General features: G+C 32.9%; 1 protein-coding gene across 1 annotated transcript in view; it reads left to right on the forward strand.

Annotated features, from left to right (window-relative positions):
- LOC114330056 (plastin-2) overlaps nucleotides 1-19,697 on the forward strand; it is a 120,564-nt gene extending 100,867 nt beyond the window's left edge. The window contains exons 4-5 of the mRNA XM_028279361.2: nucleotides 113-648; nucleotides 9,835-19,697. Coding sequence (XP_028135162.1) covers nucleotides 113-648; nucleotides 9,835-10,005 — 707 coding nt within the window. The 3' untranslated portion in view covers nucleotides 10,006-19,697. The remainder of the gene's footprint in view (nucleotides 1-112; nucleotides 649-9,834) is intronic.
- The last annotated feature ends 519 nt before the right edge of the window (nucleotides 19,698-20,216 follow it).

Below are 20,216 nucleotides of genomic sequence, written 5' to 3' on the forward strand. Positions count from 1 at the left end.
GCAACTTTTCAAATTGACACCCTAATGATGTGGATATTTTATACTTGCCTATCTTTAATTATATAATTACGATCATTTTAAGAATCATGTATTAATTGCATTATTATTGTAGCTTACAGAAACTGGATAAACTCTATGGGAGTATCACCTCACGTCAACTGGCTATATTCAGATCTTGCTGATGGATTAATAGTCTTCCAATTGTACGATATAATTAAACCTGGAACCGTTAAATGGAACAGAGTACATCGCAAGTTCACTAACGAGAGAAAGAAATTCATGGAGAAGTTAGAAAACTGCAACTATGCCGTCGAACTTGGCAAAGAGATTAAATTCTCTCTTGTCGGTATTGGAGGACAAGATATTAATGAGGGCAACATTACATTGACTCTAGCTTTAATATGGCAATTGATGAGAGCTTACACATTGTCAATTCTCTCCCAGTTAGCAGATTCTGGTAGTCCCATCGTAGAAAAAGAAATTGTAAATTGGGTTAACAATAAACTAAGCGGTGCTGGAAAGAAGTCTTCCATTCGTAATTTTCTAGATTCTTCCATTTCTGATGGGAAAGTTGTAATCGACCTTATCGATGCTATTAAACCTGGTGCTATCAACTATGATTTGGTTAAACAGGGAACGACTGAAGAGGTATGTATATTGTTTAATAGTAAGGTTTTCTCAAAATTTCTCTATAAGCGAGGTTCCTACAACCTCTGCCGCTTCTCGCCTTTCGACCGCCATCGTTTTCTGTCCATCTATTCGTCTTCTTTGATGGCTCTATCTCTCATTATGTGCCGTACATTTTCTTCCCAACTGAAGACCTTCGCCTTCTTCTTCTTTGTTGTGGTATGTAATTTAACGCTTTCTTTGGCCATTCATCTTCATTCATTCGTTTCACGTGACCCTACCATACTAGTTGTCTTGTTTCAATTCTATCTACACTGGAATATACAGTATTTGTCCTCCTTCTAATATCTTCATTCCTGATGTGATCTTTTTTGGATATACCACACGCTCTCCTTAGATAATCCATTTCTACTACTTCTATTGTTTTCTATCTTTTTTCGCGATCTGACAAACTTCTGCCTCATAAGTCATAATAGGCTCTACCAAGGTTCGATAGATTGTCAATTTCGTTTTTTGTCTTATATCTTTAGACCATAGTAGAGAGCTTAGAATGTTTACCGCTTTTTTGCCCTGCTGCTTTCTGTTTTCGATGTCTCTTTTGGTAGTGCCTTCTTTAGATATTATAGATCCGAGATATTTATATTCTTTACATGTGTTTGTGGTTCTAATTTATAAATCTGGATCATCCTCATCATCCCCTATTTTAAGATATTCTGTCTTTGACGTATTCATATTGAGGCCTCATTTTTCATATTCTTTCTTTAGTTTTTAAACATTTAGTCCATGTCTTCCTCATCATTCGCTACGACTACCTGATCATCTGCGAAAAACAAAGTTGTTAGACTCGTTTCCTCCACTGCTCTAGCGATGATTGAATATATATTTTAAATAAGGTCAGAGACAGACAACATCCTTGTTTAAGCCCGTTTGTTATTGGAAATGATTCAAATATAAATTTTCCTTCTTTAAGGAAATTTGGCCCTCTTCTTTCTCAAAATGACTACCAAAATCTGGACCAGTGATAAATTGCTCACGCAGCGAATGTTATAACAAGATTTAGCCTCTTGTCATTCTCTTTTCCTTTATCCCTATGTGGGGACGGCTTCCTTAAGTACATTTTTTCATAAAAATATCAATCCCCTTTATCGACATGTCCTGCGTAAGCGTCTCTCCCAGGTTTCCTTTGATCTACTCCTTCCAGGAATCCCCAGATCAGCAATCAATTCTTCATATTGGATGATTACCATCTTGGCATTGAACATGACCCAACCATCCTTATACATGCTCTCTCATTTTGCCTAGACTTCCCCTAATATACTCATTCTTAATTTTATCCTTTTTGTCACTTCACTAATGCATCTAAGCATTCTTATTTCCGTCACACGCATTGGTCGTTCCTCTTTCTTTTTAACTACCCAGCGTTCAGTTCGGTATATCATAGCTGCTTTATAGAATTTTCCTTTCAGCTTCATTGGAATTTTTCCGTCATACAACACACACCACTCACTTCCTTCAATTTCATCCATCCAACCCTAATTCTACTGCACTACTCCATCTATTTCTTCATCACTCTGTAATACCGATCCTAGGTACAAACTATTAATTTTTACAATCATTTCATCATCCAAAGGTATCATTTTAGTTGTAGTAACTGAATCTTTAAATGAATACTCCAAATACTCTGTTTTAGACCTTCTAAATTTTAAACCTTTTTCCCAAAGAGCTTGTCTCCCCTGTTCCAGTTTTTGTTCGCTTTCACTATATCTTACTAACACTACCGGGTGTCCCAATAGAATGGCTCTCGGCCATATCTCAGGAACCGTTTATACTACAGCTTTGTGAAAAAAATTTTTATAACAAAAGTTGCCCCTAGAAAAGCCTGGAAATTATTTTCATAATTGTAAGTCCACCGCTAGAGGGCGTAATTGAATATCAAAAATTAAAAAATCGAAATTTTACAAAATTTGCCCAATGAAAGGGCACTGGAAATCCAATCGTCGTATTCTTCATACAATTCTGTGCATATTTTATTTAACAAATTTAAGTCTACCTGTGCAAATAAGAGGTGGGGGTGAGTGAGAACCTTGTTATGAAAAAATCGCTGTAAGTCCGGTTCTGCTTAATCGATTTTTACAAACTTGGTCTTGTTGAAAAGAGCTCTTTTTCGGCAATGTAATAGTTATAATTTGGAAACAGCCTATTACGTAATGTGCCGGCTAGAAGGCGCTATTTATTTTTTTTTTAGAAATCTAGTTTTCTTTGGAAAATATTAAATACAAGTATGTATTTTTTTTTCCTGTATTACAAAATTAGACCAAATTAGCAACGGAATACCGAAAACCGCATGTCGATACCTTTTTTCTATCTCGAGATATCTTAAGAAACGTATAAATTTTAAACATAACTGTTGCTGTCATATAAGTGGAAATATATAGAAGCACGTAGTGTGCTATGGAAAAAAACACAAGAACATTGTCCAGATGTCACCGTATATAATGAATCAAAATAACAATAAGACAAATAACACCATAAAATATAACAAAAAAAGAGTGTGTGTACTTTGTACGCGAGTAAGAAGTTATACTTCTATTATTATGATTTTAACGAAATAAATATATTTTAAACAGTTTAATTTTATTTTTATTTAAATATTACACTAATTTTAATACTTAAAATATGTAATACCAAAAAAAATAACGTTAATATGTAAATTTTTATGAATTGTTGTCTCCGCGCATTTGCTTTTCTCTCGATGAATCGTAGAAAATGTAGAAACGTCAGATTTTCTACACAAATTTTTAATTTTTATTTCATTATATTTTAATATCAATTATCCTATTCCCAACTAAGATAAATACATAACTGTTATTGTCACCGGTAAACTAAGTTAAGGAAGTCAAAGTGGAAACAAGTAGTGTGCTATGGAAAAAATAGAGCTATTAGAAGTATTAACTTCAAGAAGTCATCATGTCTGTGTCAAATTATGTGTCAAATCAGTAAAACATAAAAATTTGTTCATTGATAGTTTGTTGCGGTTTGTTTCTATTAAATTTTATATAAAATTTATACAGAGTGAAATTCAAGATGATTCTTACAAACTAAGAAGCATTTGACACGATAGCCACGTTCTTTGAATGCATAAGAAATGCAACTGTTGCGACTAGAATATATGCAATGAAATATCCCCAAAGACGTCACCCCAGTAGTAGAGTTTTTCATATTTTGTTTTGATTTATTATATACAGTGACATCTGGAAAATGTTTCTTTGTTTTTTTCCATAGCACACTACTTACTTTTATATATTTCCACTCATATGACAGCAACAGTTATGTTTAAAATTTACACGTTTCTTAAGATATCTCGAGATAGAAAAAAGGTATAGACATGCGGTTTTCGGTATTCTGTTGCTAATTTGGTCTAATTTTATAATACAGGGGAAAAAATACATACTTGTATTTAATATTTTCCAAAGAAAACTAGATTTCTAAAAAGAAAATAAATAGCGCCTCCTAGCCGGGATACTACGTAATAGGCTGTTTCCAAATTATAACTATAACATTGACGAAAAAGAGCTGTTTTCAACAAGACCAAGTTTGCAAAAATCGATTAAGCAGAACCGGACTTACAGCGATATTTTCATAACAAGGTTCCCACTCACCCCACCTCTTATTTGCACAGGTAGACTTAAACTTGTGAAATAAAATATGCGCAGAATTTTATGAAGAATACGATAATCGGATTTCCAGTGCCCTTTCATTAGGCAAATTTTGTAAAATTTCGATTTTTTAATTTTTGATATTCAATTACGCCCTCTAGCGGTGGACTTACAATTATGAAAATAATTTCCAGGCTTTCCTAGGGGCAACTTTTCTTATAAATTATTTTTCCCCAAAGCTGTACTATAAACGGTTCCTGAGATATGGCCGAGCGCCATTCTTATTGGGACACCCGGTACATCATCAGCATAATGTTAAGCATCAGAAAATGTTACTCTGTAGTTTCGTTGGACTAAGCACAGATCCTTGGTGCAAACCTACTTTCACATGAAATTTATCAGTCTCCCACACCTTTTCTAACAGTAGTTGTTACTCCCTCATACATGTCTCTCACAATCTTTACATATTCATCGTGGACTCCTTTCTTAATGAGTGCCCACCCGAGAATCTCTCGAGGAACCCTATCATACGCTTTTTCAAGATCAGTGAATATCATATGAGCGTGTGTTTCTTTATTCCCGTATTTTTTATCAACTGTCTTATAATGAAAATTGCATCTGTTGTTGATCTGCCTTGCATAAAGCCAAACTAATTATCAGATATTTCTCCTAGAGACTGTTTTATATCTGTTTTTTTTTAACAAATATGCTGCTTTTCCACTCGTCGGGCATTTGTCCAACTTCTTGTCTCTCCTAATGCTCCACACTTCTCCAGAAATTACATCTGGTCCAACCGTCTTTCCTTTCTTTATTTTGTACTTGTGGACGAAGAAGTACTTGAACCACTTCCGCGTTTGTTATTTTGGTAACTGGTTGTTGTTAATGTTTCTTTTAACTTAACTGGTTTTGTGTCAAATTCTTTATTTAATAAACTGTCGAAGTACTTTTCCATCTCTTTTTGACATACTTTTCGTGAATTAGTATTTTATTATTTTCGTCTCGGATACATCTAACCTGATTAAAATATTTTGCTTTATTTGTTCTATGTTTAGCTATTTTATACATACACATAGTCTCTTATTTAACCCGTCTGAAAAATTCGTTCTCTCGAAGTCTGTAGAGTCGGCCTCTGTGGCGGCGATTGCCTCCTCATTCGACTTTTTTAAGTTTGGAAGCACAAGAAGTCACACGGGACTAAACCTAGAGAATATGGTGGATAGAGCATAATTTCGTAGCCTGATTCGATCAATCTAGCCATGGTGAAGGCAGAGGTGTAAGCCAGTGCGTCTTCATTGGAGAAGTTTCCTCTCTTCTTTTTCGCCAAATAAGGCTGTTTTTTCTTCGATTCTGTCAATAATTCGGCATAGTAGACTTTGTGACCGTTTTTCCATTTCCAGATAGTGGACGTAGATCAGTGGACCTTGTGAATCACAGAAAATGGTGGCCATCGCCTTTGCGACAGAATTCGCCTTCACGTACTCAGAACTTTCGCCGGATGAGTCCACTGTTTCGACTGTCCCTTCTTCTTCTTCAAGTGCCGTCTCCTAATCGGAGGTTGGATATCATCATCACTATCTTTACTCTATCCACCGCTGCTCTAAAGAGTTCTATAGAACTGCATCTAAACCAGTACCTTAAATTCTTTAACCATGACACTCTCCTTCTTCCTATACTCCTTCCGCCTCTTATCTTTCCCTGTATTATCAGTCTTAGCATTTCATATCGCGGTTCCCTCATTACGTGTCCCAGATATTGTAACTTTCTTATTTTTATTGTGTTTATTATTTCGCATTCTTTACCCATTTCTCGCAGTACTTCCGTGTTCGTTTTCCTCTGTGTCCATGCTATTCTAAGCATTCTTCTGTAACACCACATTTCAAATGACTGTAGCTTATTATGTGTTCTTGCTTTAATGTCCAGCTTTCAAGTCCATATTGTAGTATCGAGAACACGTAGCATCTCAAAGCTCTTGCTCTCAGTTCTAAGCTAAGGTCTTTGTTGCAGAGAACTGTTTTCATTTTTACAAACGCATTTCTTGCTATTTCTATCCTGGTCCTTATTTCTGTTGTTTGATCATTTTTCTCTGAAATCCAGGTTCCTAGGTATTTGTATTTATCAACCCTTTCTATCGGTACATTTCCCAAATGTATGCTTGTTTGTATGTTTGTTTTCTTAGTTATTATCATGTATTTGGTCTTTTTTATATTCATTTTTAGTCCATATTCTTTACAGAAATTGTTTTTGTTCAGTAGTAGTTGGAGTTGTTCAGCAGAGCTTGCTATAATCACGGTGTCATCTGCATATCTTATGTTGTTAATAGATCTTCCGTTAATTATTATTCCTTCACTTTGAGATAGCAATGCTTCTTCAAAAATGGCTTCACTATATGCATTAAAGAGTAATGGAGACATAATACATCCCTGCCGAACTCCTCTCCTGATTTCAATTTCTGGACTGGGTTCGTTATCTATTACAATTTGTGCTCTTTGATTCCAGTAAAGGTTTGTTATTATTCGTAAGTCCCTTTTGTCTATGTTTTTTGTCTTTAGAATTTGGACTAATTTTTCATGTCTTCTTTGTCAAAAGCCTTCTCAAAATCAACGTAACAAACATGCACATCCACATTCATGTCCATGCATCTTTGAGCTAACACATTAAAAGCAAATAACGCCTCTGGTTCCTAGTCCGTTTCTGAACCCAAACTGACTATCATTTATTCCTTCTTCTAGTTTTTTGTTTATACGACCATGTATTATTTTCAAGAATAATTTGAGAATGTGACTTATTAATGATATTGTTCTGTATTCACTGCAATCTTTAGCGTTTGTATTTTTAGGGATAGCACAAAAGGTTGAGAGTAACCATTGTTTTGGTATGTTTCCTGTTTTGTACACTGTGTTAAACAAGTCTACGATAATGTCTAAGGTTTCATCATTTATACATTTTAAGCTTTCTACTGGGATTTGGTCTGGACCTACTGCTTTACCATTTTTGCTGTTTTTTAATGCCGATTTAATTTCTTCTTTTAATATCTTCAAAACCGTATCATCTTCTACTTCGACTTCCATCTGCTCTGTTCTATTGTCTTTGAACAATTCATTTATGTATTCTGTCCATCTCTTTAATTTTTCGTTAGTACTCAACACAAGTTTCCCATCTGTATCTTTTAGTATTCCCGGTTTTCTTTTTCTGTTGATCTGCGTTAATTCCTTAATTTTTTTATGTGTGTTAAAATTATCATGTCTTTTCTGGTGTTCTTCTATTTCTGCGCATTGTTCTTTTAACCACTGTTCTTTAGCCTGTTTAATTTTGGATTTTATTTGTTTATCCACATTTTTGTACATCTGATTATCTTTGTTTTTATGCTGACGTCTTTCTTCCATTAAATCTAAGATTTCCTCCGTCATCCATTGTTTCTTTTTGTATCTGGTTGGTGTAAGAATTTCTTTTTGACATTTATCTATTTCTGTCTTTATTAATAACCATTTTGTCTCTGTTTCAGTATTTTGTTGGATTTGTTCTTTAACATTCATTAAACGGTTATCCCTGTCCCTTGGTCTCTGGTATATACCAGTGGATCCATGTTTCGCCGAAGATCACGAAAACTTTCGGATTACATTAATGCGTTAAACACTGCCTTAAACTGGTTCACATCAAAGAAATGCTTACATTGTTTGTTACACATTTAGACTTTATTATTGGATTTCCGGAATCATAAAAGTCGTTCAGGTAATCCACAAAAACATTACCTGACTGCCAGATTAACTCTCTAACAAAGATTTAGACTTTAGGTATAAATACAAATAGGGTCCGACGGGCCTCTGTTGCTTCTTTACGTGACAGTTCTTTCGACGCAATAATTTCAAAAATGATAATGAATATTTTGCATAGCTCATGACTACGTTGAAGGAAACATACTTCTAAACAAATTAAGTGATGCATAAAATTCAATAAAATTTTTTTTTATCAGTTTATGATAAAAGAATTGGCGTCTGGACCAAGTTGGACCAAGTTGGACCCACCTTGCCCGGATAAGGGTTAAAAGCAAGTAAAGCAGCGGGATCTCTTAATGACACAATCTGAAAGAACAAACACCTAGACAAGACACAAAAGCAAGAATCTATAAAGCAGCAATTGACCTATATTGACATACACGGCGGATACAAGACCTGGCACATCTAAAACGAGACGACTACTAGAAACAACAGAGATGAAAATACTTCCACAAACTTATTTCGAATACTTTGTAAGAGTTAAGATATTTTATTTTTTGCATGAAAACGGCGCGCCGTATGAAGAAAAAAAGGGAAGATAGATTTTCTGTCACAAATTGAACGAGGAATTCAAACATGATTTTAAATTTAAAATATCTCTGTGACATACTATTTTATTTCTTTAAAAATATTCAGACCATTACCCGTATTCGCGCCAATGGTGAATATAAAATTCTTAGCTGTATGTCAAAAAATTCTCAATAACTACCCCTTAAAACCCACCAATTTCATTTGCATATCCCAACCGGTTTTAGAGCAATAAATAAATCATAAAATTTTTCAATACCCCATATCTCAAAAACGAATTTACATACGTTTATAAAGCAAACTGTCATTATTTTTTTTATTTAGAATTATCCCTTAAAGTTTGTTACACTTATTTAGAAACACTTCGACGAGAGATGAAAATACTTCGACGAATATCACGGAAAAGTCTGTTGGATAGGGAGAGAAGCGAAAACAAAAGAAGAGCATGCAATAAATGGATGGGTGACAAAACGGAAACAGGAGTGGAACGAACACATCAGTAGAATGGCAGAGGAAAGGATATTACGAATAGCACGAAATAAGTCACCAAATGGACGACGAAATATTGGCAGACCAAGAAAAAGATGGTGCGATAATTTAAACAATTTAGGAGGCTAATGTTGAAGAAGAAACAGGCTTTAAAGCCTACATACAAGAAGGAAGAAGAAGAGGAATCTTTATCTGATTTAAAAAGTATTTTAATTATCAATGATTTTAGTAAATAAATATTTAAATAGAAGAAGGCATTATTTTTATTTTCAATTCAGAGACCATTACCCCCTTTCTATGGCCATTTCGAACCCTTTAGTTCTCATCAGTTCTCATGCTCTAATAGAGCATCATTACGATAACTTTCCTGATGATAACTAAAGGGTTCGAAATGGCCATAGAAAGGGGGTAATGGTCTCTGAATTGAAAATAAAAATAATGCCTTCTTCTACCTACGTTCTTACTCACGTTTTGAGTATTAGGAGGCAGTTTCGTTGATCTTTGCCTCGATGAATTGACGTGTTGTGGAGTGCAACTATTTAGACCCCCCACGTCTCTGCATTCATCACCCTTTATTCCTTGTAAACTGTAGAAGGATGGGGCATAGGTATAAGAGAGAATCTGTTTCCGAACTAAGAAATCCAAAGATTTTATTAAATTTTTAAACATTTATTTGTTTAAAGATGGAGTCTTTTGGTTTCGACAATTTGTAAATATTTAAATAATTTGAACATTTAAATTAAGAATGATTTTATTTGTAGGAAAAACTGGCGAATGCGAAATACGCCATCTCCATGTCCCGTAAAGCTGGAGCAAGAGTATATGCTCTTCCTGAAGACATTACAGAAGTGAAACCTAAGATGGTAATGACAGTATTCGCTTGTTTGATGGCCCTCGACTATTTACCCAATATGGACAGCGCCAGACAGTAATATGTTGATTAATTTTATACATGTTTAGATTTCACCATTTGTCGTCACCCTACTAAAGAAATCAGGTTACCATTTCAGATAATCTACACTATTGTGTAGTATTTATTTCGTTCTTTATAAACGCATCATCTTTTATATACTTTATTTCACGTTAAGCACGGAACGTTTGACTTGTGCAGAACAGTGTTGCCAAAACACTCAGGCACGTGTGGCTAGTAGACTGTCGATATACAATTCATTCTAATCAGACGGCGTGGCATCGGCGCGCTTCTATCGTCCATAAGAAATACGCAGCCCTATCTCGGCAACGTTCCGTTCTTAACGTGAAACGCTCTATAGCATATAAATTGAAAGAAATTTGCTCTGACCTTCTAAAATGTATCAAAATAAATAATACATGTTGACGTCGATAGAAAGGTGAAAGATCTACTCAAATTGCGTTTTATTTAATTTTATTTACTAATATATACTTTTTAATCAAAAAGAAAATAGGAGGTTTCTAAGGAAGGTTTAATATATTATCAATTTTTTATTTATTTCTTATATTCGATTTATATTACTATATTTTTTTCATTATATTTATATATCATTTTCCGAAACACCCGACACTGATGTCATCTGTCAAGAAATTCATTAAGCACTGAAGTTACGGGGTTTACCGGTCAAATAATGCCAGTAGTCAATATTTATTTAATATTAAATATTTATTTAATAAATTTTATTTAACATAATTTTTGACAAACAGTAATTTTAACACTAAACAACTTGTCTGTTTTGCGATAAAAATTATTATTTGGAATATTTAAATCGTGCATACTTCTACTTCTTGTGATAAACTATCGTCAGTACTACAACTCCAGTCTGGCGCAGATGAGTGTAAACACCCACACAGTATTGCCACTTAATTCAGTTCTTTTAAACCTAGGTTTTTGTATGGCTTGTATTTAACCGAACACTAATTTAAAATCGATATGATCTCCAAACGTTTGTCTTTTGGCACCAAATATAGGTGACACATAGGTGAGCACCAACATTGTAATACCAAAGTATTTATTTTTGAGCGCCAAAGTAGTGAGTTGTGAAGTTTATTTATCTATTTCAGCAGCAACTTATTATTCTTGACACAACAAATCTTACTTGAACACTAAAATAACCAAGAATCGGCATCCAAATAACTATTTGTATAACAAGGGAGTAAAGTGCTACTTTTCCTCCCAAGACTGAAGTTTACTGCAGTAATCATTCAGTGGAGGAAAAGGCACTTTACTCCCATGTTATACATATGATTTTTCCACCTTCCTCAAATAACAAAGCATTTTTTCATTTTAAAACGTTTTTATATACCTGGCTTGCTTGGTGTCACGGCCTCCGCAAATTTTGTAATCCATTTTAAAAATAGTTCTAGGCTACCTAGGCACCTGTAATTTTCAGAATAGCTCAGAGATGGCTAACAATGCAATATTTAACTGCTATAATATGGATAAATCGAGTTTTTTTTAATTTCAAACTATTTTAAAAATGTGACTAATGGTATGACATTTGAGTTCCATTTTAACGTAAGTTAAGACATCGATAGATGGTAGCTCAGTGGTAGAGGGTTAGACCGGAGATCGAGAGGTCCTGAGTTCGAAACCAGGCTGTTGTTACCTTTTTTAATTTTTTTAATACAATGTATTACAATTATTATGTCATAATTAAAAGTTTCTTAAAATTCATATTTTATAAGTTAATTATTATATATGCTATTTTAAACAACCGTGGTATTATAAAAAGTACTTTTTTATACTAGTGTAATTTTTGGAATTATAATCCGGACTAAGAATCAAACTCGACGCACTACGTCCACCAAAACTTACCAGATCAGAAAATCAACCTCCTGGTGCAAGACAGTTAAATGTGGGGGAGAGAGTACAAGTAAGGTATTACCAAGGAAACCAGGAACTTTGGAAATTTGGCACAATTGTTAAAAATTATGGATTGTTACATTACCAAGTCCAACTTGATATTGGATATTGTCTAAAACGTCACATTGACCAAATTCGTAAAACCATGGTACCTAAAAAGAACGTAACCTTTGTAAACGAACCAGAAGTAATTATTGATCAACCGCAATATCAAGAACCTCCCAGATGAAAATCACCAGCACAAATGTATTTGAACAGAGCGTTAAATATGCGTGCTCTGTGATTTTATAAGATAGTGAATCGGAGTTTTCTTTGATTTATATTAGTTTAAAGTCGATTACAAAATTCTTTTATGACATAGAAATTGAAACAACAAAATAATTTTATATTGGGTCCTATAAATAATAAAAACGTTTTATTATAAAAAGTTCTTTGTTATAAAAGGGATCAATTTAAACATCTTTATAACAAAATTCTGTGGCAAAAAGATTATTTTTCTAAAGCCATCTCTTTCTCTCGACACACACACACACAACAAAATTAATTAGAGAACTAAAACTAACAAGTAGGTACAGTGTAACTGTCATATGTCAAATATAAGTCAAATTATTAATGTAAACATTGTTAAATCAAAATAACAATTTACTGTTTTTTACCATTCTGCAAAATACAGGTTCTATATAAATAGGATTCTATAAATAAACGTTAAAATGTATAGATACTTACGTAATAGAAAATAGAATATTGTATACGGCGTTAATAGCTATTTGTATAACAAGGGAGGAAAAGGCACTTTACTCCCATGTTATACATATAATTTTTCCACCTTCCTCAAATATCAAGTAATTTTTTCATTTTTAAATAATTTATGTAACTAACTGACAAAATTTATTAGAGCACTAAAACTAACAAGTAGCTACAGTAAACATTGTTAAATCAAAATAACAATTTACTGTTTTTACCATTCTGCAAAATACAGGGTGCTCTATAAATAAACGTTAAAATGTATAAATACTTACGTAATAGATAGTAGAATATTGTATAGGGCATCAATAAGTTATTTCATCAATGACATACCATGATGTCACTTTTACTTTTCCTCCATATGGAGGAAAAGTACGACTTTGCTCCCTACAATCAGGTCAGAAAAAGTATACTTTCGGTAGAGGTAGGTGTATTTCATTAATTACATACCATGACGTCACTTTAACTTTTACTCCCTAGGGAGTAAAAGTACTTAGTCTCCCTAGGGAGGAAAAGTACGACTTTGCTCCCTACAGTCCGTTAGTGGCAGGTCACATGCAATGTTTGACCTTGTATACTGTAATAATTTCATCATCATTATCACCAGCCCTTTGCGTCCGCTGCTGGACATAGGCCTCCCTCATTTTTGTCAATTGTGCTCTATTTTGAGCACTTTGCATCCAATTTCTTGAGATAGTCAGTTGGGGGTCAGAGAAAGACCCCAACGAGTAGGGGTCTTCCTCTACTTCTTTTGTCTAATCTCGGCCTCCACTCAAGTAATCTCTTCGTCCATCTTTGATCACTGATTCGGGCGACGTGTCCGGCTCAGTTCCATTTCAGTGTGTCAATTCGGGAAGTTACATCGGTAATACTTTACAATATCACAATTTGACAACAAAAAACTGAATTGGCAGTAAATATACACCATATATAATAACACAAAGACAACTACTCTTTTGTTGCACCTTAGGAGCTGGCGTGTTGTGCGCACATGTTCATAATCCGCTTTTATTTTTTGGTGCGCAATATTATTCCCAATCATTATTTTGGGGTTTGCATAGTCAGCATTTAATTTAACTTCCAGCTCATTGACTTTTATTGGATATCAGTCATTGATTTTGAAGATTATTTAATGTTTTCGATGTTCTTGTATTACTTTAGATGCGGCTTAAATATATACATTAGCTTCAACATTCATAATTTCTAGTTGGGGTTTTTTGGTGCTTATTTATTGTTTGGTTCCCAAATATTATTTTGGAGACAGAGTATAAAACTTGGTTGGGGCTCAATAATTACTTTGGTGGTCATTTAAAATATAGCCTTTTGTACTATAAAAACTTAACGACTCTGTTTAAGATTTGGCATGGCGCGCAGAACACCTTTAAGCACTGTTGCCACAGGACAAACCAATTTCTACATACCATAAAAGAGTGAAAAATATCTAATGTATCAATTTTCAAATGTTTCAAAGTACAAATTATTTTTTTAAAATTTTTGTTTGTTTATTTAATTTAATCAATCGTAAAATGCATGTTTGATTATATACATGTGACAACTTAAGTTGTATGATATCAGAGTTGGGAGGTTTGAAAAATGCTTTAAATTAATTACACCTTGGACTGGACAACATGCATTCCAAATTTGTGTTTTGAAAATGTTATGTGTTAAAATTTGATTAAATCGAAATTTGTTGAAAAAATACATTTAGTAACTAGTCTCCACAAATTAAGTATAAAATACTGAATTAAGTTTTTCTGGGGGTTTGGTGCAATAGATATTATTTAATATCTTATTTTGTACAAAATTCTCTTGCAGCGTCACAAAATTATTCCATTCGCATTTATTTTTTTTTTAGATTAATGTAACGGATCTGCGTATTGTATGAAGTCAATATTTTGAATTTATAGTACAAATCATATCAAACTGTAAACGTTTAAAATAATTAATCTCTCAGCTTTCTCATTATCAAAGAACGGCGTTTCTCATTCTGTTAAATAACAATATTTTCAAAAAAGACGCACTTGGGGAGTGCCAACAGAAGTGACAACTTCTTATCGCGCGTTTTTAAGTATCGCGAGTATTCAGTCTGTGGTCCTTGCACCTTGTCGCTCTTTGTGATTTAGAGATCATTATAAAGGTTGGACAAAGCCAATCCGTTGGAATGTGGCCGATATCATATAGTCTAAGATACGATATAAGGTCGATTTGTACCGATCTGTTTAATGGATAAACATTATTGGATCTGTAATTTAGCATGTTAACAATTACAAAAAACAAGGGTTCGGTCTAATCTTGTTCTAACTATAATTAATTTATAATTAACAAATTACATTTTTTATAAATTAAAATAAATTCGAGCCGCTCAGATATTATTTCAGATTTTTTAAGTCGTTCTAAACAAAAAAGGTCTTTTGTAATTTTTCTCTAAAGTTGATCGTTTTCTAGTTATAAACAATTTAAAACTGAAAAAATAACGAAAGATGACGATTTTCAAGGCTCAAAAACATAAGTATAAAATATCATTTTTGAAATTACGAAGTACCTAAATTCAAGTTCAAACGTTATTCTATCAGTTCTTGATAAGTCTTTTGGACTTATTTCATTCTGAAACATTGTTTTTTTAGTTGTTAATGCCCGTCTCCTCATAAGAAACCTTCCTCATTAACAATTAAAAAAATATGTTTTAGAATAAAAAATGTCTAAAATTCTTATTGAGACCTGATAGAAAAAGGTTTGAACTTGAATTTATGTATTATATTTTTTACTTGTGTTTTTGAGCCTCGAAAATTGTCATCTTTCGTTCTTTTTTTTTTTAGTTTTAAATTGTGTAAACTCGAAAACGATCAACTTTAGAGAAAAATCACAAAAGACCTTTTTTGTTTATAATGATCCAAAAAATCTGATATAATATCTGACCAGGTCGAATTTTTTTGTTAAATTCATAAAAAAATGTTTAATTTTTATTTATTAATTAATTATAGTTAGAACAAGATTATATCAGACAACCCTTGTTTTTTTTTGTAATTGTTAACATGCTAAATTACATATCCAATAATTTTTATCCATTAAACAGATCGGTGCAAATCGACCTTATATCAATTTTTAGGCGTGTCTTAGGTGTTTCTTGTATATACTCGAAATTTCTTGAACCTTTTTAAAGTAAGCCTTTTTTATAATAAACTCATAGGTTTACTATTGTCAAATTAGGTCATCTGGTATTTATACCAATATTTTCAAGTTTCCAGTCATTTGTCCAGCGTTACATACATTTCTGTAATTTCAGTATGGTACTTCATCCAGTTGCTAGACATTATACACTGCGCGTCATAGAAAACGAGCACCCTAAAAAATGGGTCATTTTTGATGTAGCGTATCTCCTAAACATGTCAGATTTAAGTTACTTTTTGAATATGTTATAGCTTTATTCTTTATCAATATCCTTGTAATAATATTTTTACTAAACAGGTAAATTTTCATTGTATACCGGGTGTACGAATCAAACTGTTTTTTCTGAGTTCGCAACACCCTGTGGAATATTCTAGCATTTATAAAATACTGAAATTAAAACCTAACTATAGCCTTTTGTTTTCTTAACATTCTGTTTTTTAATTCATTCGCTTATGTGGGACAATACAAAAGTTATGTACTTTAACAACTAGTCATGTTCTTCATCAGTATAGGTTGTTTGTAAATAAGTGCGACCAACTTTAAGGGGTAATTCTGCATGATAAAATAATGACCGTTTGCTTTATAAACTTATGTCCGCAAATGCTTCGTTTACGAGATACGGGATGTTGATTTTTTTTAAAACTGATGATTTATTGTATTGCCCTAAAACCGGTTGAGATATGCAAATGAAATTTGGTACGTTTTATGAGATATTTATTGCGAATTTTTTGACTTGCAATTAAAAATTTTATATTCACTATTGGCGTGCATACGGGTAATATGACCCGCATGCACGCCAATGGTGAATATAAAATTCTTAATTGTATGTCAAAAAATGTGCAATAACTACGTCTTAAAACTCACCAAATTTCATTTGCACATCTCAACCGGTTTTAAAGCAATAAATAAATCGTCAGTTTGTAAGAAAAAATTCAACATCCCGTATCTCCAAAACGAAGCATTTGCGGACATACGATTATTAAACAAACTGTCATTATTTTTAATGCAGAACTACCCCTTAAAGTTTGTCGCACTTGTTTAGAAACACCCTGTACTGAAAAAGAACATGGCTAGTTGTTAAAGTACCTAACTTTTGTATTATTCAACGTAAGCGAATGAATAAAAAAAACAGAATGTTAATAAGACCTGAGGCTATAGTTGGGTTTTAATTTCAGTATTTTATAAATGCTAGGATATTCCACAGGTGGTTGCGAACTTTGAGAAAAAAACACAGTTTGAGTCGTACACCCGGTATACAATGAAAATTTACCTATTTAGCAAAAATATTATTACACTGATATTGACAAAGAATAAGGCTATAACATATTCAAAAAATCACTTAAATCGGACAACAGGTTTAGGAGACACGCGACCTCAAAAATTACCCATTTTTTAGGGTGTCCTATGACGCGCAGTGTAGATAACCGTCCATCTTCCTATTTCAGTTATTTACCTAATATATTCTAGTCAGTCATAATGGTCCTTTAATTGACCAGTTATACCTAGATACTTGCATTCTTCCACTTCAACAAAGCAGTAAATACTCTGCTTCCATTATCTATATCTTTTCATGTTTAGAGTTTATATTATCTTTAAGTAATAATCAATTGGTTTAAATAGTCTCAGTAAGCTGTTGCTCGTTCTTGTGATCAAAGCTACATCATGGCCTTAGTCGGTGAAGTAACTCAACTTCTGTTATCGTAGATCGTCCTTTGTATCCTGATTTTACTTATCCCGTATCTTGCATGCAATAATAAATTGAAAATACCACTTGTTACAATCTTTGTGCAATTGAAATGGTTCTTGCTTGATTCCTTCTACAGTTTCTCTAGTTATTGTGATCTCAATATTCAAATAATAAAAAAAGAAAAAAACAGTTACCCGATACATCTACAGGGTGTTTCATTAATAATTGTCCATATAGTAACTGGAGAAACCTTAGCACAAAATACGAAGATTTAACCTAAAACACTTAATAAAATGTGGTTCCTTAGTTACAGGGTGTTTTATCTAAAAATTTAAAAACTATTTTTGCTCAGCATTTTAAAACTATTCAATGTATTCTTTTCATACATGGCAGGAAGTATAGGTACTGTACAAGCTATTAAATTATGTTAAACAAACGTTTCTGGCTATTACCAGAGGCGTACGACGGGGGAAAGTGAATGGTTGACCCTTTCCAAATTCTACGCCACTGGCGGAATTGCTATTTTAGTTCAATTTTTGGATTCTCCATTACTTTCTATGAAAATAATATACTCTTCATTCGTAACGATAAAGTCATTAGTTTTCGAGATCTTATGAAACGACACGGTTATTTTGATTAATGTAGGGCCGGTACTTTATGTCCCGGTTAAACCTCGGTTAGCTAACCGGGGTTTAATCGGGACAGAAAAGTACCTCATAGGGCCTCTTGCGTTGTAATAAAAGCAATTATAATTATTATTATAATTATTTATGAATATAATAATAAGTATAATTGCGTTTATGTCTATGTTATGCATATATTTCTGTCCCGATTAAACCCCGGTTAACTAACCGGCTGTTAACGGAGACATAAAGTACCGGGCCTTAGTGTGTCGTTTCATTTTTAATTTCAAATATCTCGAAAACTAATCATTTTAGCGTTACGAATGAAGAGTATATTATTTACATAAAAAATAGTGGAAAATCAAAAAATTTCACTAAAATAGCCATTTCGTCAGTGGCGTAGAATTTGGAAAGGGTCAACCAGCCACTACCCCCTGTCGTACGCCTCTGGTAGTAGCTAGGAACGTTTATTTATCTTAATTTAGTAGGGTGTACTGTACCTACATTTTCTGTCAAGTATGATTAGGATACTCCAAATAGTTTTAAAGTACTGAGTACAAATAATTTTTAAATTTTAATCATATGAATCATATATCATAAATTATCAAAATAACTGTGCCGTTTCATATTTAACTTCAAATTATCTCAAAAACTAATGACTTTATCGGTACCAATGAGGAGTATATTATTTACCTAGAAAGTATTGGAGAATCTAAAAATGGCACTAAAATAGTAATTCCTCTAGTGGCGTAGAATTTGAGAAGGGTCAACCATCCACTATCTCCTGTCGTAAGCCTCTGGTAGTAGCTAGAAACGTTTGTTTATCATAACTTAGTAGGGTGTATAGTAGTCGCACTTTCTGCCAAATATGAAATGGATACGTCGAATAGTTTTAAAGTGCTAAGCAAAAATAAATTTTAAATTTTTAGATAAAACACCCTGTAACTCAGTAATGAACCACATTTTTTAAGTGTTTTAGGTTAAATCTTCGTATTTTGTGCTAAGGTTTCTCCAGTTACTATATGGACAATTATTAATGAAACACCCTGTATATTGATTACTAGTTTTGATTTCTTTTGTAAAATTATGTTTTGCGGCTTCACGTATAAAACATTCGAGGACCCATCCTCATATGCACACAGTCATGTCCCTTTGTAAGTGTCTGCATATGCAGTCGTGTCCGCGAATGTGATAAGATAATTCAACTTTTTTGGGTACAACTTTTTTAAACTAATATTTAATAAATTGTCGTAAATACGCTTTGCTATGAGTAAGTTGCTTGATTGAACAAAATGTTCGAAATATTCATACTTTCCTGCAAATGTGCAGATTCAAATTTGTGCTATAACAACTAAAGTCATGATTTTACTATCTTACATTATTAATTAACGTTTTATAATCTGGCTCTATGCTATACCAAACTAAGTGCCATTTACAACATAAGTATAGGTACACTAAAAGTGTAGTTCCAATAAAAAATAGTATTATATTAAGCATTTATACTTTGGGTAACTTTATACATTTTCAGTAAACTGTTATTTGCTTCAATAAATGCAATAGGTAGTATTTTGTCTATTTTTTTTAAATATCCTATACTGGTTTCCTCGACTGACAAAAGCTGTATACAACACAGAAACTTATGGAACTACATAAAACACTGAACAGAAGAAGAATAATTGTATAGTCTAATCTAAACAAATCATTTAAAATAAAATTTCCTTCACATTGCTCTATTTACACTGAAGAATCAGTAGCTATTTGGAAAGCTCTTGATTTGCTAGAATTAATAGTTCTGCAATAGAGTAATAACTCTGTTTCATTTTGTTCCATTTTTTTCATCATTTCACTGGTTATTCTGTCATACCCTGGTGCTTTTCCTTTTTTCCATTCTGTAATAGCTTCTTGCAGTTCATTTATGGTTATAGAATATACATTTTGTAGCATCTCTTGAACATATTCTCTCTATCTGTTCATTATTTTATTTCCTTTCTGTAGCTTTAACTCAACATAAAGGGAATGTTCACACATGTGAGAGAACCTCATAGATGTAACATTTGTTTTAGGAACTTTTCCACTACATATTTT

The sequence above is a fragment of the Diabrotica virgifera genome, chromosome 10, assembly GCF_917563875.1.
Source record: "Diabrotica virgifera virgifera chromosome 10, PGI_DIABVI_V3a".
NCBI lineage: Eukaryota > Metazoa > Arthropoda > Insecta > Coleoptera > Chrysomelidae > Diabrotica > Diabrotica virgifera.